General features: G+C 48.6%; 1 protein-coding gene across 1 annotated transcript; it reads left to right on the top strand.

Moving 5' to 3' along the window:
• Positions 1-1,399: 1,399 nt before the first annotated feature.
• On the top strand, positions 1,400-24,582 carry mmp15b (matrix metallopeptidase 15b; the record flags this gene model as incomplete). The annotated part of the gene is made up of 10 exons (XM_080528975.1): positions 1,400-1,528; positions 10,393-10,541; positions 11,130-11,252; positions 11,491-11,798; positions 14,905-15,066; positions 16,154-16,377; positions 20,785-20,923; positions 22,799-22,949; positions 23,348-23,466; positions 24,032-24,582. The coding sequence occupies 10 exons, from the start codon at positions 1,400-1,402 to the stop codon at positions 24,580-24,582; spliced, it is 2,055 nt and encodes a 684-aa protein (XP_080385101.1).
• Positions 24,583-24,691: the final 109 nt, after the last annotated feature.

Below are 24,691 nucleotides of genomic sequence, written 5' to 3'. Positions count from 1 at the left end.
TATATTTAGATATAATCCAGGGACATCAAATCCATCAATAATCAATCATTTTATATTTCATAGTGAATCTACTGTTAAAGTGCTCATCCGTCAGTGTCCATCTACGGACTGGGTGCGTTAGGGGAGGAGGTGGGAGGTCATTTGTCGACATTCGCTCTCCCCTCCCCTCCCCTCCCCTCCCCTCCCCTCCCCTCCCCTCCCCTCTTCTCCCCTCCCCTCCCCTCCCCTCCCCTCCCCTCCCCTCCCCTCCCCTCCCCTCCCCTCTTCTCCCCTCCCCTCCCCTCTTCTCCCCTCCCCTCCCCTGCCCTCCCCTCCCCTCCCCTCCCCTGCCCTCTTCTCCCCTCCCCTCCCCTCTTCTCCCCTCCCCTCTTCTCCCCTCCCCTCCTACCCTCCCCTCCTACCCTCCCCTCCCCTCTTCTCCCCTCCCCTCCCCTCTTCTCCCCTCCCCTCTCCTCCCCTCCCCTCCCCTCCCCTCCCCTCCCCTCCCCTCCCCTCCCCTACCCTCCCCTCCCCTCCCCTCTTCTCCCCTCCCCTCTCCTCCCCTCCCCTCCCCTCCCCTCCCCTCCCCTACCCTCCCCTCCCCTCTTCTCCCCTCCCCTCCCCTCCCCTCCCTTTGCCTTGAGTGATTTGATAGGGGAAGCTGAATGCCGCTATCCCGACTTCGTCGCACAACATAAGGTACAGAATCGTCCGGTCTGAAGCGTCGCGCTGCACTGGCCTGGCTGCACCGACCCACCCGGGGGAGATTAACGGAGCCGGTGGACAACGTCCAGGAAATCAGGAAAAGAAAAACGTGGATATAAAAGGGCAGAGAAAAAAACCATCATATAAGAGCGACCGCGATTCAAAAACAGGCGTCATTACGCAGACAACCGCGCTATTAGTTTTGCACCATTGTTCAGCACATTTTTTTTTTTTTTTTAAACGTAATAAAATACGCGCTGTCTGTTCTTGTCGGTACATCTTGAGTACATTTGGGACACGCCCGCCAGCGATAATAGGCTACCCCCAAGAACTTGGACATTCTGGCAACAGTTACAGATTTTCCCAGGGACCAGGGACCAGTCTCCCGGGTCTTTGGTGCGTTCTGAGGACCGTGGAGAGGGACTGACATGAGAGGGGGGACATCCGACGGACAACTTATTACAGAACAGTTCTAACAGAGTGTTCGAGTCTGGAATTGACGGACTTGGATGAATGTCAGAGTCCTTTTTTTCCATGTTCTTGCCAGTGTTCATTTAACACCTTTTTAATATTATAATTCAGGGGAGAGAACCTTGTAAGATCACCTGCAAACCTGAACAACTTGAGACACACTATTTTGTAGCCTACTCAGGGGGGCTGAGTGGACACTTGGACACGGGAAGGGGTCGCCCGGGGTTTAGCGCACGTAAAGACTATGGCTGCATCCACATGGGACAGCTGGAGTTGGTTACTCTGGAGACGGACTTTCCTTTCCTCTCTCCTGGTGATGTGGGTCAGCAGTCTGGGGACACACGGAGGAGAGGCTGACACCTTCCATGCAGAGGTAATTAATTACTAGTCTTCATTGCAAATATCAAAACATGACGTTATTGTTTCCTTGCGACCAATAAGAGTATGCTACATTGTTTAAAGCGAGCAAGTGCTTTTAATGTATCTTAGTTTTCATCACCTCTCTCCCAATGCTTGTTTGCCTGGTATTGCTATTTAGCAGATCTTTTCAGTGGAGATAGCGCGTATGGCACATTGCTATGCCATCCTCACTCTACCAGAACAGGGCATCAACACGTGTGTTAGGGCAATATGTTCACCCTCCGAAACCCTTCAGTTTGTGTGTACACGATTTCCTTTTTTTTTTTTTTTTCACTCATAAATGAGTCAAATTGGCCACTTTTACGCACACGTGTGGAGCTGAAGGATCTGGCTCATTGAGACCGTGGTGGAGGTCGATCCACCACACGACCCCGCAGAGCAGGCGCATCATGTCTTCGTGACGTTAGAATTATAAGGTTCTATCTCCATTTTTGTCCAAATTGAGTTTTTTACATAACCTGATCCATTAGGTGTTTATTAATGCCTGTGTGGTGTTATCTTTAAAATGTTGACATTTTTGAGTTAGTAATTCATAAAATACAAAGGTTCCATCTCACAAAACATAATGGAATGTAAAAACTCAATATCTCTGAACTGCCCTAAACGGAGATAGAACCTTATCATTCTAAGCTCATGTCTTGTTGTTTCGAGTTGAAGAAGATGATTACTTCAGCCAGCAGGGACCCCCTAACCCTGGACTGGAGCGCTGGAAGGCTCCCCCAAAAGGCCACCCTAGTAGCCAGCATGGACACATCTCACTCATTCCACTGGTGCACTGACACACTGACACGCTCTTGGCACAGCAACATGCAGAAAGATGATGTAGTGACGGTATCCCTCACATCCAGTATGATAATAACCGTGTTGTAATCAACCACATGTCTCTGTGTGAGTGTGCCACTTCACCTTCAGGTTCACCTTTGGGTGTTGGGATGTGAGTTGATGTTAATGAATGAGTTGGGGGGGGGGGGGGGTACAGTATGTTTGCTTCTCATCCCATCCCTCTACCCCTTTGTTATGTAAGCAGGCGTACTGATTCCTGACCAACTACAGTACTGAATGTTGAATGTGTGTAATACTCTCCCCCCCCCCCTGTTATTGTATAAGTCTGTGTGTGTTTTTGTGTGGACCTTGCCCCAGCTGCAGCCACTTAACCATGCTGTGTTGATTTTAGTGTTTAGCCTCCCCAGTCCAGGTCAGGGTTTAATGAAGGGGTCAGTTATGCACTCTGTTTGTTTATCTGCTACAGGTCACTGGTAGTTAGTTTGATTGGTTAGTAGTTGTGTTTTCAGCCTATCGAAAAACTCTTAGACCACTTTGAAATCTTCAGACCCGTTTCCCAGGGAAGGGCAGGCTAGGGAAGGACACAGGTTAAGTTAAGTCCTACAAAAAAAAACGTTTTCAATAGAAACATCTCCATTGGAGATGGTTTAGTATTATTGCTAGTCAAGGATGAGGCTTAATCTGTTTCCAGGAAACCGGGACATGTTAAGACTTTCCATCTGCATATCATAATATAAGCTAAATCTACTATAATGAGATATGTGTCTGTATCCTTTGTCAACAACATTTGTCTAACCCTCCTTCACCTGTGGGGCTCGTGACAACTGTAAGCAGCTGGATCCAACACCTTTGTGCTTGGCTGGCCGGGGAGAGCTCTGTGCTGTGGGACATTAGCAGCTTGTCTGCTTCTTCATCAATGGAAACACCATTGAGTTTTATTGCTGACAGGCCGAGATGAGGTCTACTCTTTTATTGTCTCAGCTTATCCCCACGGCCTCACCGCTGCCAACAATAACTTTTTAAGAATTGTGTCCAGTCTGAGTTTGTGTGGTTTGACACTCTCTCACAGTGCTAGCGAAGCTGTGTCGTCTCTCTTCCTCACAGGAAATGATGCGGCCGCTGCATTCTGGAGTCGTGTGGCTGTGGTTGTGTGTGTTGTGGTGGTGTGTGTGGATTGGGCTGTGGGGTGGTCGCCGGCTTAGAGCCTGTCTGTGGTGAGACCACAGTGCTGTCCTGAACATCTCAGTATACTGGCCCTGGCTCTGAGAAACACATCCAACTCTTTATGTCCATAAAGAGTAACAGTTAGAAGAAGAACACACTTTAAACACGAGACCTTTAAAAAACACACAAAATACACATACGGATGTATACAACAGCCTCTGTGGCAGAGCCAATGTGAATTCAGGAAAGCAATCGAACGGCAATTACACAAACAGATGAGCGGAATCACGGCATGCTGTTGATATGTGTGTTCGTATGTGGGTGGGTTTGTTTATGTGTGTGCGTGTTACGCGTGCACGCGCGCGTGTGTGTGTGTGTGTTCATCTTCACTCTAAATGAGACAGATGTGTATGAGTAGATAGAAAGATTCCACTGAAGAATGCGGCTCAGACACAGGTCCTTCGTGGTTGCCTGGCATTGTTGGCCAAACAAAAAGACCAGGGGGGCTTTTCATTTCTTGTCCCAACAGGCAGCTTCCTGGGAAGGTATTAACATAGCAGTGTTTAGGCAGTAATGGGCTCTGTAAGCGTTGTCAGGCAGACCTGTTGAGTGAGAGACTTGGAGGGCTTTATATGAAGAGAAGACTGACGAGGATAGCCCGCTTGTTAACGCCTATCTGGCAACGTCCGTTGGAAGATGTAGGCTTTGGATACTGTTCCTCTGAGCATTTAAAGGTGTGAGTGTGTTTGTTTGTGTGTGTGTGTGTGTGTGTGTGTGTTTCAAGTTTCAAGTTTATTCTTACGTCACATTACACAAGTGTAACAGAGTGAAATTCCTAGGCTTCAGTTCCTGACATTGCATTGCAGCACAAGACACAGGGCATAATAAATCAAGCATAATTCAAGATAACAAAGTGACAGTAGTACAGGATATAAGTGTCAGAATACAGTAGTGGTGCCACTAGTGATAATAGCTAGTTCAGTGTGTGTGTGTGTGTGTGTGTGTGTGTTTGTGTGTGTGTTTGTGTGTGTGTAATCTTAGATTCATATTCTCCCTCTCGCCATTTCATTCAACACAAAGGGATTTATTGGCAGAAATGAGATATGTTGTACTGTAGGCCACACATGAACTATGACAGTGAAACCGATGGTAAATGGATCATGTGATCATGCGGGAGAAAAAGGTCATGTGTCACCTTTCTCTTTGTCTGTCTTCTTTTAGAATTCATCCTCCGGTTCACAACTTCTTTCATATTCTGTCCATTTGCTCTCTCTCTCTCTCTCTCTCTCTCTCTCTCTCTCTCTCTCTCTCTCTCTCTCTCTCTCTCTCTCTCTCTCTCTGTGCCTATGGCTTGGCCAATCCAGGGCCCTGACTCCTACTCTGTCTGGTGTGGAGAGATGGACAGGGAGGAGGGTGGCAGAGTGGGAGGGTAGAGAGATTGAGTGATAGAGAGAGAGCGAGAGAGATTGAATGATAGAGAGAGCGAGAGAGCCGGCATGGCCGGGTTAGCTCAGCTGTGCTGCATGTGATGGGTGAATGTGACAGCTGTTTTCCAAATGGGACACAAACAGAGGAGAGACATTTAGGGCTGCTGGGCTCCCAGGCAGCTGAGGAGCAACAATGGACGTTCTTGTCTGGAGTTCACTGTTTCAGAGAGAGAGAGAGAGAGAGAGAGAGAGAGAGGCTACTCACCAGTAGAAGAGGTGGAGAAGGGGGTGGGGGTAGCGAGGTTTATTAAGTCTGTAGAACACAGGCAGCCGACTGTATCTCTTCCTGAAACCCTATCTTTATCCTCAGTTTAACCCTTTAGTTAGCCTAGCCTATCCCTCCCTCTCTCTCTCTCTCCCCCTGCTTATCCATGGAATCTCCAGCATGCTCTACTCTTTCATTCTAACTAATCCCTCCCTGTTCCCTTGTGGTGGTTGGTCGTCACGGCCCGAGGTAATGAGTTGTGATGAGAATGGGAAGTGCCATTAACCTTCTAATGGCGGTGTCTGTCTGTCTGCCTGTCTGTCTGTCTGTCTGTCTGTCTGTCTGTCTGTCTGCCTGCCTGTCTGTCTGTCTCCCCTCCAGACTGGCCCATCGCTGTCTCTGTCTGTCTGCCTGCCTGTCTGTCTGCCTGTCTGTCTGTCTGTCTGTCTGTCTCCCCTCCAGACTGGCCCATCACTGTCTCTGTCTGTCTGCCTGTCTGTCTGTCTGTCTGTCTCCTCTCCAGACTGGCCCATCGCTGTCTATGTCTGTCTGTCTGCCTGTCTGTCTGCCTGTCTGTCTGTCTGTCTGTCTGTCTCCCCTCCAGACTGGCCCATTGCTGTCTCTGTCTGTCTGCCTGTCTGCCTGTCTGTCTGTCTGTCTGTCTGTCTCCCCTCCAGACTGGCCCATCGCTGTCTCTGTCTGTCTGTCTTCTGCCTGTCTCTCTGTCTGTCTTTCTGTCTGTCTGTCTGCCTGTCTCTCTGTTTGTTTGTCTGTCTGTCTGTCTGTCTGTCAGTCTGTCTGTCAGTCAGTCGGTCAGTCAGTCTGTCTGTCTGTCCCTCCATTTCTCTCTCCGACTCTCTCTCCCCCCAACACAATGTCATGGTCACAAACCTATTCAATAAGATACTTCATCCAGTGTTTTGGCCCAATACTCAACCGGGTATGTGCCACTTCTTCAGAGCTATTCTGAACAAAACAGAACAAGAGGCAGAACATATTGTTAGCATAACTGTAACAATATGCTTGTATACGCTACATGCTTATGATTATGTATTTCATTTGAACTGTGGTCTGTGCGTCATTTGGTCTGTGCGTCTATGTGCTTGGTATTTTCTCATTGAGTGTGCGTAGAGTAGGAGAACATTGGAGTAAGTATAGAACGGCCTCCACACACACTCATCTGGCTCTGTGGGAATCAGTCATAAATATGTAATAGACGTTGGCTCTGGTAATGACGTTTGGCAAGGCAGAGTGTGGCTCTCTTTGTCTCAGTATACCAGCAGAGCCCATTCAGTCCCTCGGTCACCCATAGACACAGACCAGGCAACAGACATCTCGCTCCACTAAACCATGGACCCCCCCTACCACAATCACTGTAATGTCAAAGCCAATGTGTGTTTGTTTTTTGTTTCATCCCCCATCTCTCTCTCTCTCCCTCACTCTCTCTCTCCCTCTCTCTCCCTCTCTCCCTCTCACTCTCTCTCCCTCTACCTCTCCCTCTCTCTTCCTCTCCCTCTCCCTCTCTCCCTCCCCTCCCCCTCTCTCTCTCTCTCTCTCTCTCTCCATCTCTTCTCTCTCTCTCTCTCTCTCTCTCTCTCCTTCTCTTCTCTCCCTCCCTCTCTCCCTCTCCTCTCTCTACTGGAGGTAATGAGCAAAAGATGGCTGGAGACCAAGTCCAGGGAATAAAAGTGTTCTCCATTTGTTAGTGTCTTGGCTGACATTGTGGTGGACGCAGGCAGGGACACACACACAAACACGCGCACACACACACACACACACACACGCACACACGCACACACACACACACACACACACACACGCACACACACACGCACGCACGCACACACAGACACTCCCCCTCTTGCAATTCCTGGTGAATCGGTGGATCCAGCAAGCAGGTTGCTTTTGGCAGGTGGGCTCAAGGTCTCATTGAAGGACCTGTCAGTGACAGATGAGGCTGATTGGAGTGAGACAAAGAGTCCCGCTCGGCGACTCTCCGCAACTCTCCCGCCTCCTGGAACCTCCCGGAACCTCAGCCTCCTCGCTTTGTATTCATAGCACACGGATGCCTAAAGGCTTCGCTTACAGATTGAAGCACTTTACTTTTTTAAAAGGGTACTTTCATATATCTCTCCAACGTGGTGTATTAGTCTTGTTCCAACGCCCAAACAATAAATACCGGGGCTGAATGGTGCCAGGTGCCTCCGAGAGAGAGAGAGAGAGAGAGAGAAAGGGAGAGAAACCAGGTTGTTCTGTCCTTTTAACGAGCCAGGTTAATATCTTTTCCACCTTGTGTGATGCTGGACACACCCTTTCACCTCCTCCCACCCTTCTCCACCACCCTCCTTCCACCCTTCTCCACCCACCCTCCGGAGGCAAGGACTTAGATTGTGTGACAGAGGCCTTATCTGAGTGCTTAAGGTGGGTCAGGGTCACACACAGTCCAGACAGCCTCTCTACTTCCTGGTCCCATAGCCAACCGATACCGAGACTACTCTGCCTTTGTTTGCATTATGAGAAAGAGTGAGGGGGGGGGGGGGGGGGAGTGAGAGAGAGAAGGAGAGAAAAATAATAAACCATAATAAAAGAACAAGAGACGAGGATTTGCTGCAACGACTCTTTCTTTCTTGCTTTCAGGCATATTACTGTCTATGGTGGTCGTAGCGGGGTCGAGACTGTGACAGGAAACAAGAGAGGAAGTATATCAGAGAGAGAGAGAGAGAGAGAGAGAGAGTAAGGGGAGAGAGGAAGAGATGTTGAAGAGTGTGAGGAGAGGAGGAAAAAGGGGGGAGAAAGACAGAGTAGTGTTTCAGGACTTTTTAAGGGCCTCTCTTGTTTGTGGCGTTTCCAGGGGCAGCAGCAGTAGCAGCATGGGTTCGGGGGGTTCAGGCAGTGCCCTGGAGAAAGAGGGGGTTGACGTTCACACTGTGCCCCACACACAGGGACAGTTATTCAGTAGCCTCCAGCCAGCAGCAGAGCAGAGGGAGAGAGGGCCACAAAGACCTGTGTCTTGTGTGAGTAGCAGAGAGGTTGGCAGGGGGTTTGTGTGTGTGTGTGTGTGTCTGTGTGTGTGTGTGTGTGTGTGTTTGTGTGTGTGTGTGTTTGTGTGTTTGTGTGTGTGTGTGTTTGTGTGTGTGTGTGTTTGTGTGCGTGTGTGTGTGTGTCTGTGTGTGTGTGTGTGTTTGTGTGTGTGTGTGTTTGTGTGGTGTGTCTGTGTGTGTGTCTGTGTGTGTGTCTGTGTGTGTTTGTGTGTTTGTGTGTGTGTGTGTTTGTGTGTTTGTGTGTGTGTTTGGGGGTGGGGGGAGGCAGACCATGAATCAGGAACCCCCCATGCAACCTGGAACAGCAACTCTTGGTCCTTAGCTGGAAGAGAAGGGGCATTATAACACTCCCGCTCACACACACACACACACCTTCACCACTTCTTCACCTCCTATCCGGCTCCTGTTGACCCTTCTGCTAATCACCCCCTTGCTGATTATAGTCCAAATACTGCGCTGGAGGTGTGTGTGTCGAAAGGTTTTTCAACAAGGCATTGAGAATAGTGTTGTGTTACCAGGTCAGATTGGTAGGAAGGAACTATTATTGTGTGAACCACATGGGTCATACATACACTTACACAGGTCGGTCTAATACATCAGGATTGATATTAAATATGATCAGTCCCCCCCCCCCCCCCCCCCCCCCCCCCTTCATATGGGTCTTCATCTGTTACACACCACTCCTAAGAACACAGATGGAAGCAATGAGGGGGAGCGATTCAAGAGATAAAAACAGAAGAGATAAAATATCTCACTTGATGTTAAACGGCTCTTGAGAAGATCAGGAAATGTATGCCATGTGTTTTCCATGTCGTTTTTTTTTCTTCTTTTTTTCTTCTTCTTCATTAAATGAAGATATTGTCTTATCGGGTTTGGCTACAGTAGACCACTTTCATACGCCTGGGTTGATTTATACATCGCTTGGATGTGGAAACGCTGTCAACAAGATGGCCGGCGCACAGCTGCGTCCAATCAAACCCAGAGATGCGATCGACAGGACCCCGCCGGCGTTCACCCTCGGCTAGAATCACTAGGCCTGTTATTGCCCCCCTACTCTGCTGTAACTGTGCTGTATAGGATAGAGTTAATTATGAACTGTGGGGCGAGGGGGGGGGGGGCATTTGTTATGTAATTAGTGCTAATTACATAATTAAAGATCAGTAGTATTGAGGCCAACATCTTGAAAGGAAAAACTCCACCCCCCCCCCCCCCCCCCCAAGGTCCACCCCCCCCCACCCCCCCCCACCCCCCCACCAGGCGATCCCACCTACCAGCCCCACCAGCTGGACATTATGGGTTGTGGTCTGGCCATACTGGTGCCATTGGATAGTTCCTGATCCTGTCTCTCATTCACTCACTCACACACACACACACACACACACACACACACACACACACACACACACACACACACACGCACGCACACACACACACACACACACACACACACACAATATGTGAATATGTTTTCAGTTTTTTTGCACCTTCAGAAGAACCACTACAATTTCATTGTATAGGCAACTGTACAACGACAATAAAGTCTATTCTAATCTATTCTATTCTATTCTACACACACACACACACAACTACACACAAACCCACACAACGGGTTTTAAACTGGCTTCACCGGCCACCCCGCGGAGTGTCTCCATCTGTAGTTATATCCGCCGTGACCCTCTGGCCACAGCCTGTGGTGGTATTAAGTATCCATTTAACAGGTGGAGTGGTCAAGCCTTAAGTCTGTGATTGGATCAAGTTTCTCTCTCTCCCTTCGTGTCTCCCCCCATCCCACACGCCTCAGATAGAATGATTTAATCCAGCTGAATTCGAAGTGTTACACTCTCTGCTAAGCGAACACAATCTGGATAAGATGTTAAGATGTTGTCTTCTCTCTTCCCCCCCCCCCCCTCTCTCTCTCCATCCCCCATTCTCTGACCTCACAGTCATGACTGAGGATGTATGATATCATTCAGCTGAATTAGAAGTGTGTTACACTCTGCTCTCAACACAATCTGGATAAGATGTTAAGATGTTGTCTTCTCTCTTTCTCCCTCCCTCTCTCTCTCTCTCTCGTGACCCCCGCCCCTCCCTCTCCCCTCTCTCTCTCTCTCCATCGCCCCCTCTCTCCATCCCCCAGTCATGGCTGAGGATGTACGGCTACCTCCCCCAGGCCAGCAGACAGATGTCCACCATGCGCTCGGCCCAGATCCTGTCCAACGCCGTGGGGGACATGCAGCGCTTCTACGGCCTGGAGGTGACCGGCACGATGGACACCAACACGGTGACGTACGTCAACACACGCAACGCAACACACACACACACACACGCACGCACGCACGCGCTCGGAAGCATTAACTGCTATTACTGTCATTGTAAATGCTGTTATCTTTCTCCAGGCCTTCCTCACTCTCTCTGTCTGCTGGCTGTAGTATGTCCGCTGTCCGTCATGTTAATGTCGGTTAACGTCAGTTTGTAATTGAGATTTGAGTACGGGGGGGGGTGGCTGAAGGATATTAACTATAGAGTTACGTGTACGTTCGCTAGACCTGCGAGAGGTGTGCATATCAAAGCGCCCCGGGAAGGAAATGAATGTCAAACGGGGGGGATTTGGGTCTTCTTTCCTTTAGAGGAAGCCCACTCCATGGGGGTCCGGCTCTCTGGAACCAACAGATCCGTTACTGCACATAAACGGCACACGTATGAGGGTGCCCAAGGTCAAGCACCTGGGTGCTTTGGTGGCTGTCCTACCTTTCTCTGTATGACTGGTGGTATTCACTTACAGTGTAGAACCAATGCATCGGATGCACCCCACCGTGACGTGAAACAGTTAGCATTCTCGCTAACAGTTGTGTTTCTCTGCCTACACTCCCACAGAGCCATGAGGAGACCACGGTGTGGAGTCCCTGACAAGTTCGGGGGACAGATCAAGACCAACGTGCGTCGGAAACGCTTTGCGCTCACCGGCCACAAATGGAACAAGAGCCATCTTACCTTCAGGTAAAATTCAACTGTTTTGAATGGAAAATGACTTCTTTTGTTTTTGCTACTTTTTTTTACATTTTCAGTCTAAGTCTACAATCACTTTTCATATGTACACAATATTGTTGTCTTCTGTTGCAATTTAAAATATCTATAAAGGAAAACAGTCAAAATGTTCAGTCTACAGCCGTAAGCAAAACCCCAAATTAAAACGTTCGTACCACTTTTCCCTCTTCTCTCTTCCATCTTCTTCCAGTATACAAAATTACACACCGAAGATCGGGGAGTACAACTCGTACGAGGCCATCCGCAGGGCCTTCAGGGTGTGGGGGAAGGTGACGCCGCTGACGTTCGATGAGATCCCTTACCAGGAGATCAAATATGGCCGCCGGAAGGAGCCCGACATCATGATCTTCTTCGCCTCCGGTTTCCATGGCGATAGTTCGCCCTTCGATGGTGAGGGAGGGTTCTTAGCCCACGCCTACTTCCCCGGGCCTGGCATGGGCGGCGACACCCACTTTGACTCAGACGAGCCCTGGACCATCGGCAATCAGAACTTACAAGGTAAGTCAGCTTGTGAAAATGCTTCCAGTGTCCAATGGATTGCTAAGCCACGCCCCCTTTGAAAACTCGGACAAACAAACAACGCTTCACTGACAGTGACTGACTGACCGACCGTGACTGAATGACATTCAATTACTTACAATGGCGGGAGTTGGCAAATTTCTGATTTCTGATTTACCATAGCAAGTAATAGTGTAAAAAAAGATTTAAAAATGACAAGAATATTTTGTCGAGAAGCTTTTCACCATCAGATATCAGCGAGTTGTTTATCAGTGAGTTTTCTCCCTGTAGTGACTTTTGCTGTGATATGATTGGACAATTTCTATTTTGGGCCGTGGCTTAGCGATAGGTCCATAGTAGATGCATTAGGTCATACACAATTTCAGGGGAAAAAACCCTTACAAACCCTAAAAGCACCCCCCTCCCTCTTCACATGGTATTTCCCAACCACCCCTCTAGTTTAACCAGCGTTGGCATGACCAAAGTACAACATATTTTGGATTTGACTCCTCTATTACCTCCATAAAACTTCAAAGGAGGTGGATGATGACATTATATTGCTCATACTAGGCCTACAATTCCCACTGGCTTTATATTACCATCGTTTTCTTATTACCATTTTCATTCTCCACCGAATTCTCCATTATGTTCAATCGTTGACTCATTAACCCAGCAGCTCTTCTAATGCCCAGAGGGCCTCGGTGGCTGGAGGGTCCTCCTGGTTTCCTGCTCTGTCATTTCCTGACTCAGAGCAGAGGCAGATGCCTGGCTTTGTTGAGGTCGGGAGAGTAGGAGGTGTCACAGGACAGATCACAGAGAGGGTTTCAAATGCCAAACTGTCAGTTGGGTTGGTGGGGGTTGAGGTAAGCGACTAAGCAGGAGATCAGTTCGGAGAGTGTTGAGTCTTGTTCGACTTTCTTTTATGTCTATTGTAGCCTTATGTATAGCTGACTTCTCCTGAAAAACAACCCCATGACACATGGCATTTAATCAGCCTTGAAAACCACTGAAAAAGCTTAAACTTAAAGGTCAGCTTTTTACTCGATGTTGTGGGCACATCGAGTTTACGCACATTTCCCTGAACAAGCTTGATGAGTACTGCGGTTGTTTGTTGTTTTTATGTGCTGTGATGTGTGTCTTCAGTAGTGCAATTTGCAATACTATAATTCCTCCATGTGCTCTGTGGTCCACACCCTTGGCACTGGGTGGGATGTGAGCTGTGACCGAAGCTCTGACAAAGCTGCTTAATTGGAGAATAAATCCACCCTGAATCATTAAATTAAGTGGAAGTACTAGGCTCTGGGATTAGGAGCAAACGTGGTGTTTTCATTGTACTGCGGCGGTAGCGAGATAAGCTATCTTCTCCCAAGTCGTTTGAAGTCTGTCAGCCATATGGTTGTCAGGGTTACCTTACAGAGACCTCTTTCTTTCACTCTCTCTCGCTCTCTCTCAAACACACACACACACACACTCCACTTTCTCCTTCTTTTTTCTCTCTCTCTCTGCATCTTAGGGGGATATTTTTAGAGTCACATGGCTATGATGATGTGCCACTAAGCCACAGATATAGCCATGGGAGGGGTTGGTGGCTGGGGGGAGGGGAGAGAGGGAGCTGACAATAGATCCTGACAAGGAATCCTGAACATCTCAACTTCTTTACATATCCAGAAATGACATCATCTAGCTCCAAACCCTGTCCATATGATAGGGGGTATCGCTGTAGACATGTGACCGATCGCCGTCAGCCCTCATTCGAGACAAGACGGCCGAGAAAGCGTTATGCCAAAGTTCAGTTAAAACTACAACAGCATAGTACTGTATTCACGGTGAAAGTACCATGCCTTAACTCGGACCAACATCAAAGAGAGACCTACGGCAAACCTAGGTCAAATCAAGTCCTATGGCAACTTATTTTTTTAGCTTGTCTACACTACAGGATGTCCTTTGTGGAGGAAATTTGACGTGGTGGTCAATGTGTCACAGATGTGTCCTGTTTTGCCGTGACGATGCATCACTGTCACTCTACCCTGTGACAACGGTGTGCTTTGACTGGAGAGAGAGAGAGAGAGAGAGAGAGAGAGAGAGAGAGAGAGAGAGAGAGAGAGAGAGAGAGAGAGGACTGGGTGTGTTGATGGTTTTCAGAAGCCATTAGAGTGACCGAGTACTTAGTATGTTGAAAGCACCATTTCCTCGTACAAACGTGTCAAGTCTCTCCGAGTAAATCCTGAAGAAGCACTTTGTGCTTCATTAACTTTATAATGCAACGGGAACTTTGTGCCAACTGTGCATAATATAGCCTATTATTTTGTTCACGCACATAATGATACACATTCCCTATGGATTATAATGGTGGAGCTAGCTAGCATCATTGTGTTGGTGCACACAACATTAGCTTTTGTAGTTACAGCAAAGTCACTAGTTGTCCCTCTCCTGGCCTGCTTGGGCCAATGGCCTTAAACAAAATGGAAAACCCCTTGATTTACCCCTCCATCTCCCACCCCCTAACCCCAGCCCCAAATGCTACGACCATCTCACTGGGTCATATTTATTTACTCAACATGCTAAATATAGCCGACCCTCATCTCACTCCAAGCATAGCAGAGCTTCTTTTAGTAGCTCAGGATAGCTACTATGTCTTTCTTTCTATTCAGTATCATAATACACACTAATACACAATATGTAACTTGTCGTGCTTTTCAACATTGCGTCACATGGCTGTAGCGTGAATCACTGTAACGAAGTGTTCTGGGCGGTGTTTGCCTCTTGAGTCAACACACAATGAGTGAGTGTAAAGGTTGAATAGAGGCGTGCTGTGGGATGTGGTGCTACAGCACCTATCGAAGCTGTTCCGGAGGGTTCCCTCTGGGTGACCCCAGTGACCCCACTGTACACTTCCAGTTCCTGCTCAGGTTTCTGGTGCATCTCTCCAGTGTCAGTGTAGTATGATAATGACTATCTTCTCTTTCTCTTTTCTCTGTCTCTCTCTCTGATTCTCTCTCTCTCTCCTTCTTTATCTCTTGCTCTCTCTTTCTCTCTCTCCCTCTCTCTCTCTCTCTCTTTCTCTCTCTCCCTCTCTCTCTCTCCCTCTCTCTCTCTCTCTTTCTAGGTAATGACTTGTTCCTGGTAGCGGTCCATGAGCTGGGCCATGCGCTGGGGCTGGAACACTCCAACAACCCCATGGCCATCATGGCCCCCTTCTACCAGTGGATGGAGACGGACGACTTCCAACTGCCAGAGGACGACCTCAGAGGGATACAACAGATCTACGGTCAGTTCAGTCACTGTCTGTCTGTCTGTCTGTCTGTCTGTCTGTGTCAGTCTGTCTGTATCTGTCTGTCTGTCTGTATCTGTCTGTCTGTCTGTCTGTATCTGTCTGTCTATCTATCTGTCTGTCTGTCTGTCTGTCTGTCTGTCTGTCTGTCTGTCTGTATCTGTCTCTCTGTCTGTCTGTGTCTGTCTGTCTGTCTGTCTGTCTGTCTGTGTCTGTCTGTCTGTCTGCCTGTCCGCCCGTCTGTCTGTCTGTCTGTCTGTCCGTCTGTCTGTCTGCCTGTCCGTCCTTCTGTCCCTCTGTCTGTGTCTACTCATTTATTTCTGGTTTATTTGTGGGACATGTACCAACACAGTGACACAGTGAATAAGTAATCACCTGATGTGTTGCTATGAAGTGTGGTTTACGGTACGATGATGTCAGTTTGAGTCAGATCCGATCTCTGTAGTATGCAAGTGTTCCAGCCCCGAGGCAGCCGCCTTTTATTTCAACCTCCATCAGAGTTTAGTCTGAGGTCTGCCTTTCTGCCCTGCACGCTGCATCCCGCCCACAAAAAGCCCAAAGTGGAAAATCAGTCTGCTGACACACATATCAACTTATCTCAGGCTAAATGAGGACACAGCGACCTATTATGTGATCTGTAGTAGCAGCACGATGAGCCTTTGGAGGTCATGATTTCCTTTTGGAGTAGTAGTGGATTAGTGAAGTGGAGAATAACTGGAGAATCACTTTTCAAAAAACGACGGTCGAGAGAGGACGCTGGCGTTGCTTGTTCGCCGCTTCTCCGCCCGAAATCTAGGTGTAATTGCAGTATACAGAGTAGATTGTCCTACAAAGACACTTGGATTTAGATTTAGCAATCTAAACATTAATTAGACCCCTATACTTTCTTTTATTTATTTTTTGTTTCTTTTTATTATTACTACTCGATCTTTTCAGTTTGTAAAGCGTCTTTGAGTGTCTAGAAAAGCGCTATACAAGTCTAATGTATTATTATTATTATAATACAGTGCTGTGGTTTTGGATTTTGAATGTAACCGTGTGTGTGACAACGAGCCTAACTGTTTTCTCAACGGTGTCTCATCAGGGCAGAAAGACAGCACCCCTACCCAGGCTCTGCCCACCGTCACCCCCCGCCGACCGGCCCACCCGGAACCCAAACCCCCCAACGCCCCGCCCCGGAGGCCGGACAAGCCCCACACGCCGGACAAGCCCCGCACCACCGACCGGCCGGACCACTACGGCCCCAACATCTGCGAGGGAAACTTTGACACGGTCACCATGCTCAGGGGAGAGATGTTCGTCTTCAAGGTGAGGAGGAGGAGGAGGAGGAACTCACAGAGCTCATGTAGTAAAATAGAACTGGCGAGATTCTAACCTGGCACGCCGACAAACAGTCTTAGCCCACCGAGCTAAAGCCTAGAGACGTAGAGAAGCCTAGAGGGTAGCTAATGCAAGACGAGCAGGTGTCAGGCTAGGTTACTCATCGTGTGAGCCGCCTGTGTCCAGTAGACTCTATAGGTTCAGTAGATTCAGCTTGTGCAGTGCCACTCGGTCTCTAGACAGCTAGCCGACGCAGATGCTCTTGTCTTCACGACCCTGGCCGTTAACAAACAGATCAAAGGCCGGTCGCATCCCAGGCTGTGGGAGGGATCACCATGTTGCTCTCTCAAAAAAGTGCAGTAAAAGTACCTCTCTACCCCAGGACCAGCTGGGGAGAGCCTTATGGGCAGGTGGATCAGGGTCTGGGTCCAATTTGGACCCAGAGCAGGCCGTAAAAACCCCAGAGCCACTCACTTTTACAACCCAGAACTCAGCTGGAGCTCTGTAAAAAGGGAGAGGAGCAGCACTCTCTGTGTCTCAGGTGTACCGTAAGAGGACTTTCACACACGCCACACAGGCTGGCACAAGACGGCTCTGGGCTTAACTGTTTGTGACAGCAGCCGGCGAAACCGGGAACAAGTCGGCAGCCGATTAAATGTCCCAGGTTTTTGTTCTGAAAATTGAATTGAATGTCAACGTTTGCTGAAAATCAACGACACACTCGCTAATCAACTAACACAGCTTGTTTTGTGAGCTTGCTAACAATGTCAAGTAGTGTTATAGTTAACTAGGTAGTGGTGGGGATTACTCAAACCCGAATCCATTGCATTGCAATATTCTGGCCTGACTAGCGAGTGTGTCATTGATTTCCGACAACGTTGAAATTGATTGACATTTTTCGGAATAAAAGTCAGAGCAGTTTGACGGGTTGCCGGCATGTTCCCGGGTGTTCGCCAGCTGCCGTCACATTTGTGACACGTTTGTGACAGCAGCTGGAGGACATTTGGAACTTTATGTCTCAGTCGACCTGATCGTGTCATCCCTGTGGTGTGAAAAGAGCACTTCCTCACCCTTCTCCGCCTCTTCTTTCACTTTTAACGAGCAGCCATTGACAAGCTCTCCTGCACACCTGAGATGGAGTCTATTGTAAGAGGTGTTGCAGGAGGAGAGACACGTGAAGAAGCCGAAGCATCGGGACTCTGGTCTGCTGCAATGACTCTGGTCGCACATTGAACTGATGTTCAGTATTATGTGCACACGTTTCATCAGGTGTTCATCAGGCATAAGCTGCCATTTTGCCATTATACCAATGATCTGTTCAGCTGTTGTCTCTGTGAGAGAGGGCAGAGGGGGGGGTGATGATGTGCTAGCAAGAATGGAACAATGTGTAGATATGAGAGAAAGGAGGGCAGAGTGTTCCCTTTGACGGTGGCAGCTTCTCTTGTCATCAGGGTTTATTTGAAGTGCAACTGCAACTTCACTTTACCAAGAGGTGCTCTCCTCTATCTATTTTAAGAAGAGGTTCCATCAATCCAAGGCTGTTGTCTGACATTATACAGGATTCTTACATAAGCTATCTGTTCAGTTTTTAACGTCGAATAGTAGGCTGTTGTTTAATGAGCCATGTCGAAGGTCTGACATTGAGTCCTATGCCTTTAATGACTCATTCGGTTGTGGTATATATCGAACAGCGCTCCTGAATTAGTCATATTCGGTTGAGTTGTGTTTGTTCTTTTTGCGTCAGCCGGTCTCTACGCTCGGCAGAGCACACGCAGTACCGCACAGCACATTCAGCGAGATGGGAGATGTCTACTTCCCTGAATTGTAGATCTAATTGCACCCAATGTTATCCTCTCCCCTTCCTGCCTCTCCTTGTTCACAGAAGATTGAAGTAGATTGGATGCAGGCAGGCAGGCAGGCAGGCAGGCAGGCAGGCTGACACACACACACACACACACACACACACACACACACACATACATACATACACACTCACGTCTGCTTTAAATTATGTTCAGTTCACTAACAGCCTGTGCCGCTTGAAGGACAAAGACTAGCAACCTTGCCAGGAAGATGCAACTCCTCGCTTTCACCATTACTGCTGACAGCTAACGCTATTGACCTACTGTTAATGAATGAGCTAGCAGATCTAAGTAAATCTGCCTTTGTGTCTGGGGGTGGGTGAGGGGGGGCGGGGGGACATCTTGGAAAGCACTCATTCAACAACTCAGGGTAATTTCCCCTCTGGTACCAGCCAGGCATGTTTTGTGCTGACTTAAATAAACGGATCAGTTTAACAGTTCTTTATACAGTCAGTCCAAATCATAAAAAGCCTTTTTCTCATGCAACATGTAGCCACCCTGAACCGGTCCTTGCGGTAATTGGACATGTGATATCCCCAGGCGATGTGGTGATGTGGTTATGGTTATTAATAGGCTTTTCAGAGTTGCTGTTGTTTTCGGGTGTCAGTTCTGGTGGGGGATCTGGTGTGCTACGCTACAGGCGTTTCGGATGTGCATGGGAAAGGGACCACCCTTAACATGACCGCTCATCCACTGCCAACAGTGCTGTGTGAAGTCAGGTGACAGAGAGGGAAAGCCTGGGTTAAAATCTGGTTGCCTCAACTTTTAAAAGGAACTTTATGCCTCATTAGATTAGATTAGATTTGATTGATTCAACTTTATTGTCATCGCAGAGTACAAGTACAATACAACGAAATGCAGTTTAGCATCCAACCAGAAGTGCAAATAATGCACACCATCCTCTATCTCTCACTCTCTCCTCTCTCTCTCTGTCTCTCTCTCTCTCTCTCTCTCTCTCTCTCTCTCTCTGTCTCTCTCTCTCTCTGTCTCTCTCTCTCTCTCCTTCTCTCTCTCTCTCTGCCTGGATCCTACCCCCTGTCAGGCACTGTGGTTTATGCCATGGTGGTTAATTGGAAAGGAACAGTAGGGTGGGTGTGTGTGGACAGGGTGAGGGAGGGATCGTGAATTTCGAGGGAGGGAAGGGGGGGGGGGGGGGGGGCAGGGTGTTAGAACAGGCGGTTTAAATTTAGAGCCCCCTTGGCTGCGTTCCTGTGTCCTAGGTCCTGGGCCTGGTTTGGATATTGGACAGAACTGGAGTCACCTCAAGGTTCTGGAGCGGCGCCAGGGAGATGAGGGGAATGTGAAGGGCAGGATGCCTACTGTTCCATGTGACCAGAGAGAGAGACAGAGGAGTGTGTGTGTGTGTTATGTGTGTGTGTGTGTGTGCGCGCTTGTGTGTGCGCTTGTGTGTGCGCTTGTGTGTGCGCTTGTGTGTGTGTGTGTGCGTGCTTGTGTGTGCGCTTGTGTGTGCGCTTGTGTGTGTGCTTGTGTGTGTGTGTGTGTGTGTGTGTGTGTGCGCGCTTGTGTGTGCGCTTGTGTGTATGCTTGTGTGTGTGCTTGTATGTGTGTGTGTGTGTGTGTGTGTGTGTGTGCACTTGTGTGCGTGTGTGTGTGTGTGCGCTTGTGTGTGCATAGGTGAGAGCGCGCGCGCGTGTGTGTGTGTGTGTCTGTTATTGAAGCGTACTGACACAAACTGTCGACTTGAGTTTCCAACCCTCCCCTCAGGCCGTGTGCTGCACCGTCTCTGACAGACTCTGATAAGTGATGTTCAGAAGCACCAGGCACACCGCCCAGCTGTGTTCCCCCTCTCCCACATGGCTCTTGTCATTTTGTGTATAGATTGATAGTGCTAAACAGCTGATATCTACTACTGCTGCTTCCAGATCTGGTCCGCAAGCTGCCTCAGTGAGGTTTGGACATTATTACAGCAGGGTCTGTTTCTTCAGCTGTTTCTTCAAGACTTTTCCTAGTTTTCTAAGCATCTTCAGTAGACGTTTGTCCAATTGAGTCGGCCGAGGACTAGGCTTCATCTGTGTGGAGGGAACTGCCGCGTAGGAAGAAAGCCGTGTTACAGGCCAGGGGCAGGGATCAGACTGACAGATATCCGGTGGATGTTGTCTTCTTTTTTGTTTGTTTTTATTCAAAGAGTTCATATACACAATGATACACGGAAGAGGATATACAAATATCACAGATGACCACTTGTTTTTTTCAGTTTTTTTCCTAAACATGAATATCAAATAAGCCCTTTCCCCCCCCCCCCACCCTAAATTAAAAACATGTAAAATTAAAAACAAATTTAACAGCAAATGATACTCTTGAAAAAATCTGTATATTCAGTATTTTCTATTCAGTATAGAAAAGAATGAAACAAAGGTGCACTTTAGATGTGTTAGTTAGGCTGTGTGACCCTATATACATGAAAAAGAAACTCCTCCAATCAACAAGTACATCACGATACATTCCCTATCCCCCCCTATCCCCCATCCCCGTGGATGTGTCTTCTAACGGCTGCCCCCCTCTGTCCTGACAGGGCCGCTGGTTCTGGAGGGTCCGGAGGAACAGGGTCCTGGACAACTACCCCATGCCCATCGGACACTTCTGGAGGGGGCTGCCGGGGGACATCGACGCAGCCTACGAGAGGCACGACGGCAAATTTGTCTTCTTTAAAGGTACTTGTAGTACACACACACACACACACACACACACGCACACACACACAAATACGCACATACGCACACACGCACATATGCACACACACACACACACACACACACACACACACACACACGCAGACACACATGCATGCATGCAGACACACACACAGACACGACCTTGCGCATACTCGAACACATACACGCGGGCGCGAGCGCACACATATGCAGTCATCGTTGTGTTTGACATTTCAGTTAAACAAAAGATAAATACCCAGACTCACAGGGGCTGGAACGGTGTTTGTTAATCTGTTTAAGCAGCAATCACAAACCAGAGAATGTTTTGGTTGCACAACCTAATGAAGCATGACTGATGATACCAGAATAGATACACAAACACTGCTAACTGCAGTCTGCGGGTCCATTTCGTCTACTTTCTGAATTACGTGACATCCAAGTTGATTCGAGCACAGGGTCTCTAATGTACCGCAACCCACTAAACCCATTAAGGATAAACTGGGGCCTTTTAGAATTGATAGTAGGTATTAGTTTCTGTCTAGATGGGGAAGATAATTATGTCAACATAGAAGGAATGGAGAGGCTTGTAAGACCCTCTTGAGTTCTGGCTTGAAACTAGATCTGATTGGACAGAAATTAAATACCCTCGAAGGCAGAGAGAGAGACCATTGGCTTGAGCTCCAATCCTCCCCGAGCGGCCAATGATGTCACACCGACCTCTCTCATCACTTTGCAGTTGCCACAGAAACCATCCCATGCCCCCAAAACACGCTAGGTTTTAGCTTTCATTTACACAAGTTTCCCTCATTAGATTGAAACCCTGGCCTTTGCTGCCGCTCTCAGGGTTTCTCCCCTAACCTCAGTGTTTCTGCTTATTGATTTTCCCTGCGCCACTTCTTCAGCTGTTAGCCTAAACCGCAAATGTAATAATGACATAAGGACGTCGTATACAATTCGATTTCTCTGCTAGAGTTTCGACATTTCCTTTGGCAATAACTCGTCTCTTTTGTTTCCGTAGATATTGAAACAGACTAGAGAGAGAGATAGAGAGAGAGAAACGGGAGACGTGGCTCTTTAAGACAGCTGGCTTCCCTAAAGAAAGTCTTCGGGGCGAAATGATGTCATTGGCAAGGCCTTCTGAAATTTGGATGCCGTCCATTGGAAAGAAAAAACCAGGGGACGAATAAAGTTGGCCTACAACATCTGGGAGTGTGTGTGTGCGTGTGTGTGTGTGTGTGTGTGTGTGTGTGTGTGTGTGTGTGTGAGGGAGTGGGTTGCATCAGCCTCTATGTGTCCAGATGCTGACTGCTAAGGTTTCGCTTTAGAACCGGAGCGGTACCATGAGTAGACCGGAGAACAAGGGACCGCGGATGGAGCCTCGGTGTCTAACGTACTGTTAGTGTAAAACAATAAAAAACACTCCCGGCATATAACGCATATTAAAACCGCTGCAACACCGTTCCGTAAAGTCGCCCATTACTCGCGTGCGCTAGCCAGCAAGTAAACAAGGCAGTTATGTAATGGGGGGGGGGGGGCGGGGGGGCGGTTAACAGTTTCCATAGCATGCTCCAGGTTTACAAGTGGGAGTCGTTCAGAGAGGGGGAAAGTCCCAATGCATGCATGCTCCATAAAGGACCATTAACCATGAATCCCTTTCTCTCTACCTCCCTCCCTCCCTCCCTACCTCATCTCTCCCTCCCCCCCCCCCTCCTCCCTCGCTTTCTCCCTCCTGAATTATTATTCTCTCCATCCATCTTCCACTCCTGTCTATATCTGTCCACCCTTGTCTGTCTTCCCATCTCCCCTCTACTCCTCCTTTCACCACTGTCGTCATCCCCCACCCCTCCCTCCCCCCCCCCCCCCCTCCACCTATAGGGAATAAATACTGGTTGTTCCGGGAGGCCAACCTGGAGCCGGGCTACCCCCAGGAGCTGACGGACTACGGCAGAGACATCCCCTACGACAAGATAGAGACGGCCATCTGGTGGGAGCCCTCGGGGTTCACCTACTTCTTCAAAGGAGACCGGTAAAGAATCACTCTGTCATCACCTGTACCCCTGGAGTGGAAAAAACAACACACTCTCACCACTAGAAAAAAAAAACAGGCGTTCAGCTTGAAAAAAAACCTTACAATGTTTACATGTCTAAATTATTTTAACTCCCCCTCACCACTAGAAAATACTCGAAAAATCAATGGTCTTTCAGCTTTAAAAAAACCCTTACAATGTTTACATGTCTAAATGATTTGAACTCCCTAACCTCCCTCCCACCTCCTTTTTCCCACCCCTTCATGTTTCCAGAGTTCTGCTTGTGTGGCGCATGATTTAAATTCATTTGGTTTGGACACTGGGCTGACATTACAGTGTTTAAAATTAATTAACACGCGGTGATGTTGTGTTTTTCTCTCTCGTTTGCCTGCTGTAGGTACTGGCGCTTTAACGAACAGTCCCGGGCGGTAGACGCGGACTACCCTAAGCCAATCAGCGTGTGGGGCAATGCGGTTCCGTCCTCTCCCAAGGGGGCCTTCCTCAGTGATGATGGAGGTGAGTGAGACAAGAGGGGGAAGGGCGGCCAGGAAAGTGCCTGTAAAGGCTCTCCGAAACAAAGGAGAAGGGTGGGTCCGGTCAATCAGAGAGAGAGAGGGAGAGAGGGAGGGGGAGAGGGGGAGAGGGGACTTTGGGCAGGGAATTTTAGCTGAGTGGGGAAAAAAGTTACATCATTTCGAGAGAGTTGCTGAAAGAGACGTGGTGGTTTTCCCCCCAAAACCCGACATCACTCTCACCATCAAGTATACTGGCCTGTTTCCTGATTACAGCATTAGAAACCTATTATATAGTAACGTTTCGTCGGTTAGAATGGCATTGACCGAGCATTGGAATTAGGATCCTTGAGTTTACAGTGGTATATTTACAGTGGTATATTTACAATGGTATATTTGCGATTTAGTCGAATACTTTTCCTACTCACTTACTTCCTTACTCCTCCTGTGTTTGATCGTATTATAGTGGGATTTTAACTGCCTTTCGCAAACATTTGAAAAGGAACCGTTTGTCGTACCGTAAACAAGCTCTGAGCTGACATCTCTGCCTATGTCTTCCCCTCTCCCAGCGTATACCTACTTCTACAAGGGATCCAAGTACTGGAAGTTTGACAACCACCGGATGAAAAGTGAACCAGGCTTCCCCAAGTCCATCCTGCGGGACTTCATGGGCTGCAGCGTCGATCTAGTCCCGGACAGAGTCCCGGACAGAGTCCCTGACAGAGTCCCGGACAGAGACAGAGACACGGACACCACCGAAGGCCGGAAGGTCCCGGACCTGGACCGCCCGCCCTTCAACCCGGACGCGGGCAAGGACAAGGACAAAGGCAAGGACAAAGACAAAGACAAGAACGTCGACAAGGACAAAGAGAAGGAGAAGGAGCGCACCAACGACGTGGACTTCAAGGAGGAGACGGAGGAGGAGACCAACGAGGTGGACGTGGTTCTCAAGGTGGACGACAGCGAGACGCGCACCATGAACATCATCATGGTGACGGTGCCCCTGCTCCTGGTGCTGTGCATCCTGGGACTGATCTACGCCATCATCAACACACTGCAGAGGAAGGGGGCGCCTAAACTGCTGGTCCACTGCAAACGCTCCATGCAGGACTGGGTGTGACCCCCCCCCCCTCCCACACACACACACACACACACACACACACACGTGTTTGTAGATACAGAACTGCAAATTACACACACACACACACACACACACACACACACACACG

The sequence above is a fragment of the Nansenia antarctica genome, assembly GCF_963989245.1.
Source record: "Nansenia antarctica genome assembly, chromosome: 4".
NCBI classification, from domain to species: domain Eukaryota; kingdom Metazoa; phylum Chordata; class Actinopteri; order Argentiniformes; family Microstomatidae; genus Nansenia; species Nansenia antarctica.
This window is presented reverse-complemented; position numbering and strand designations above follow the sequence as displayed.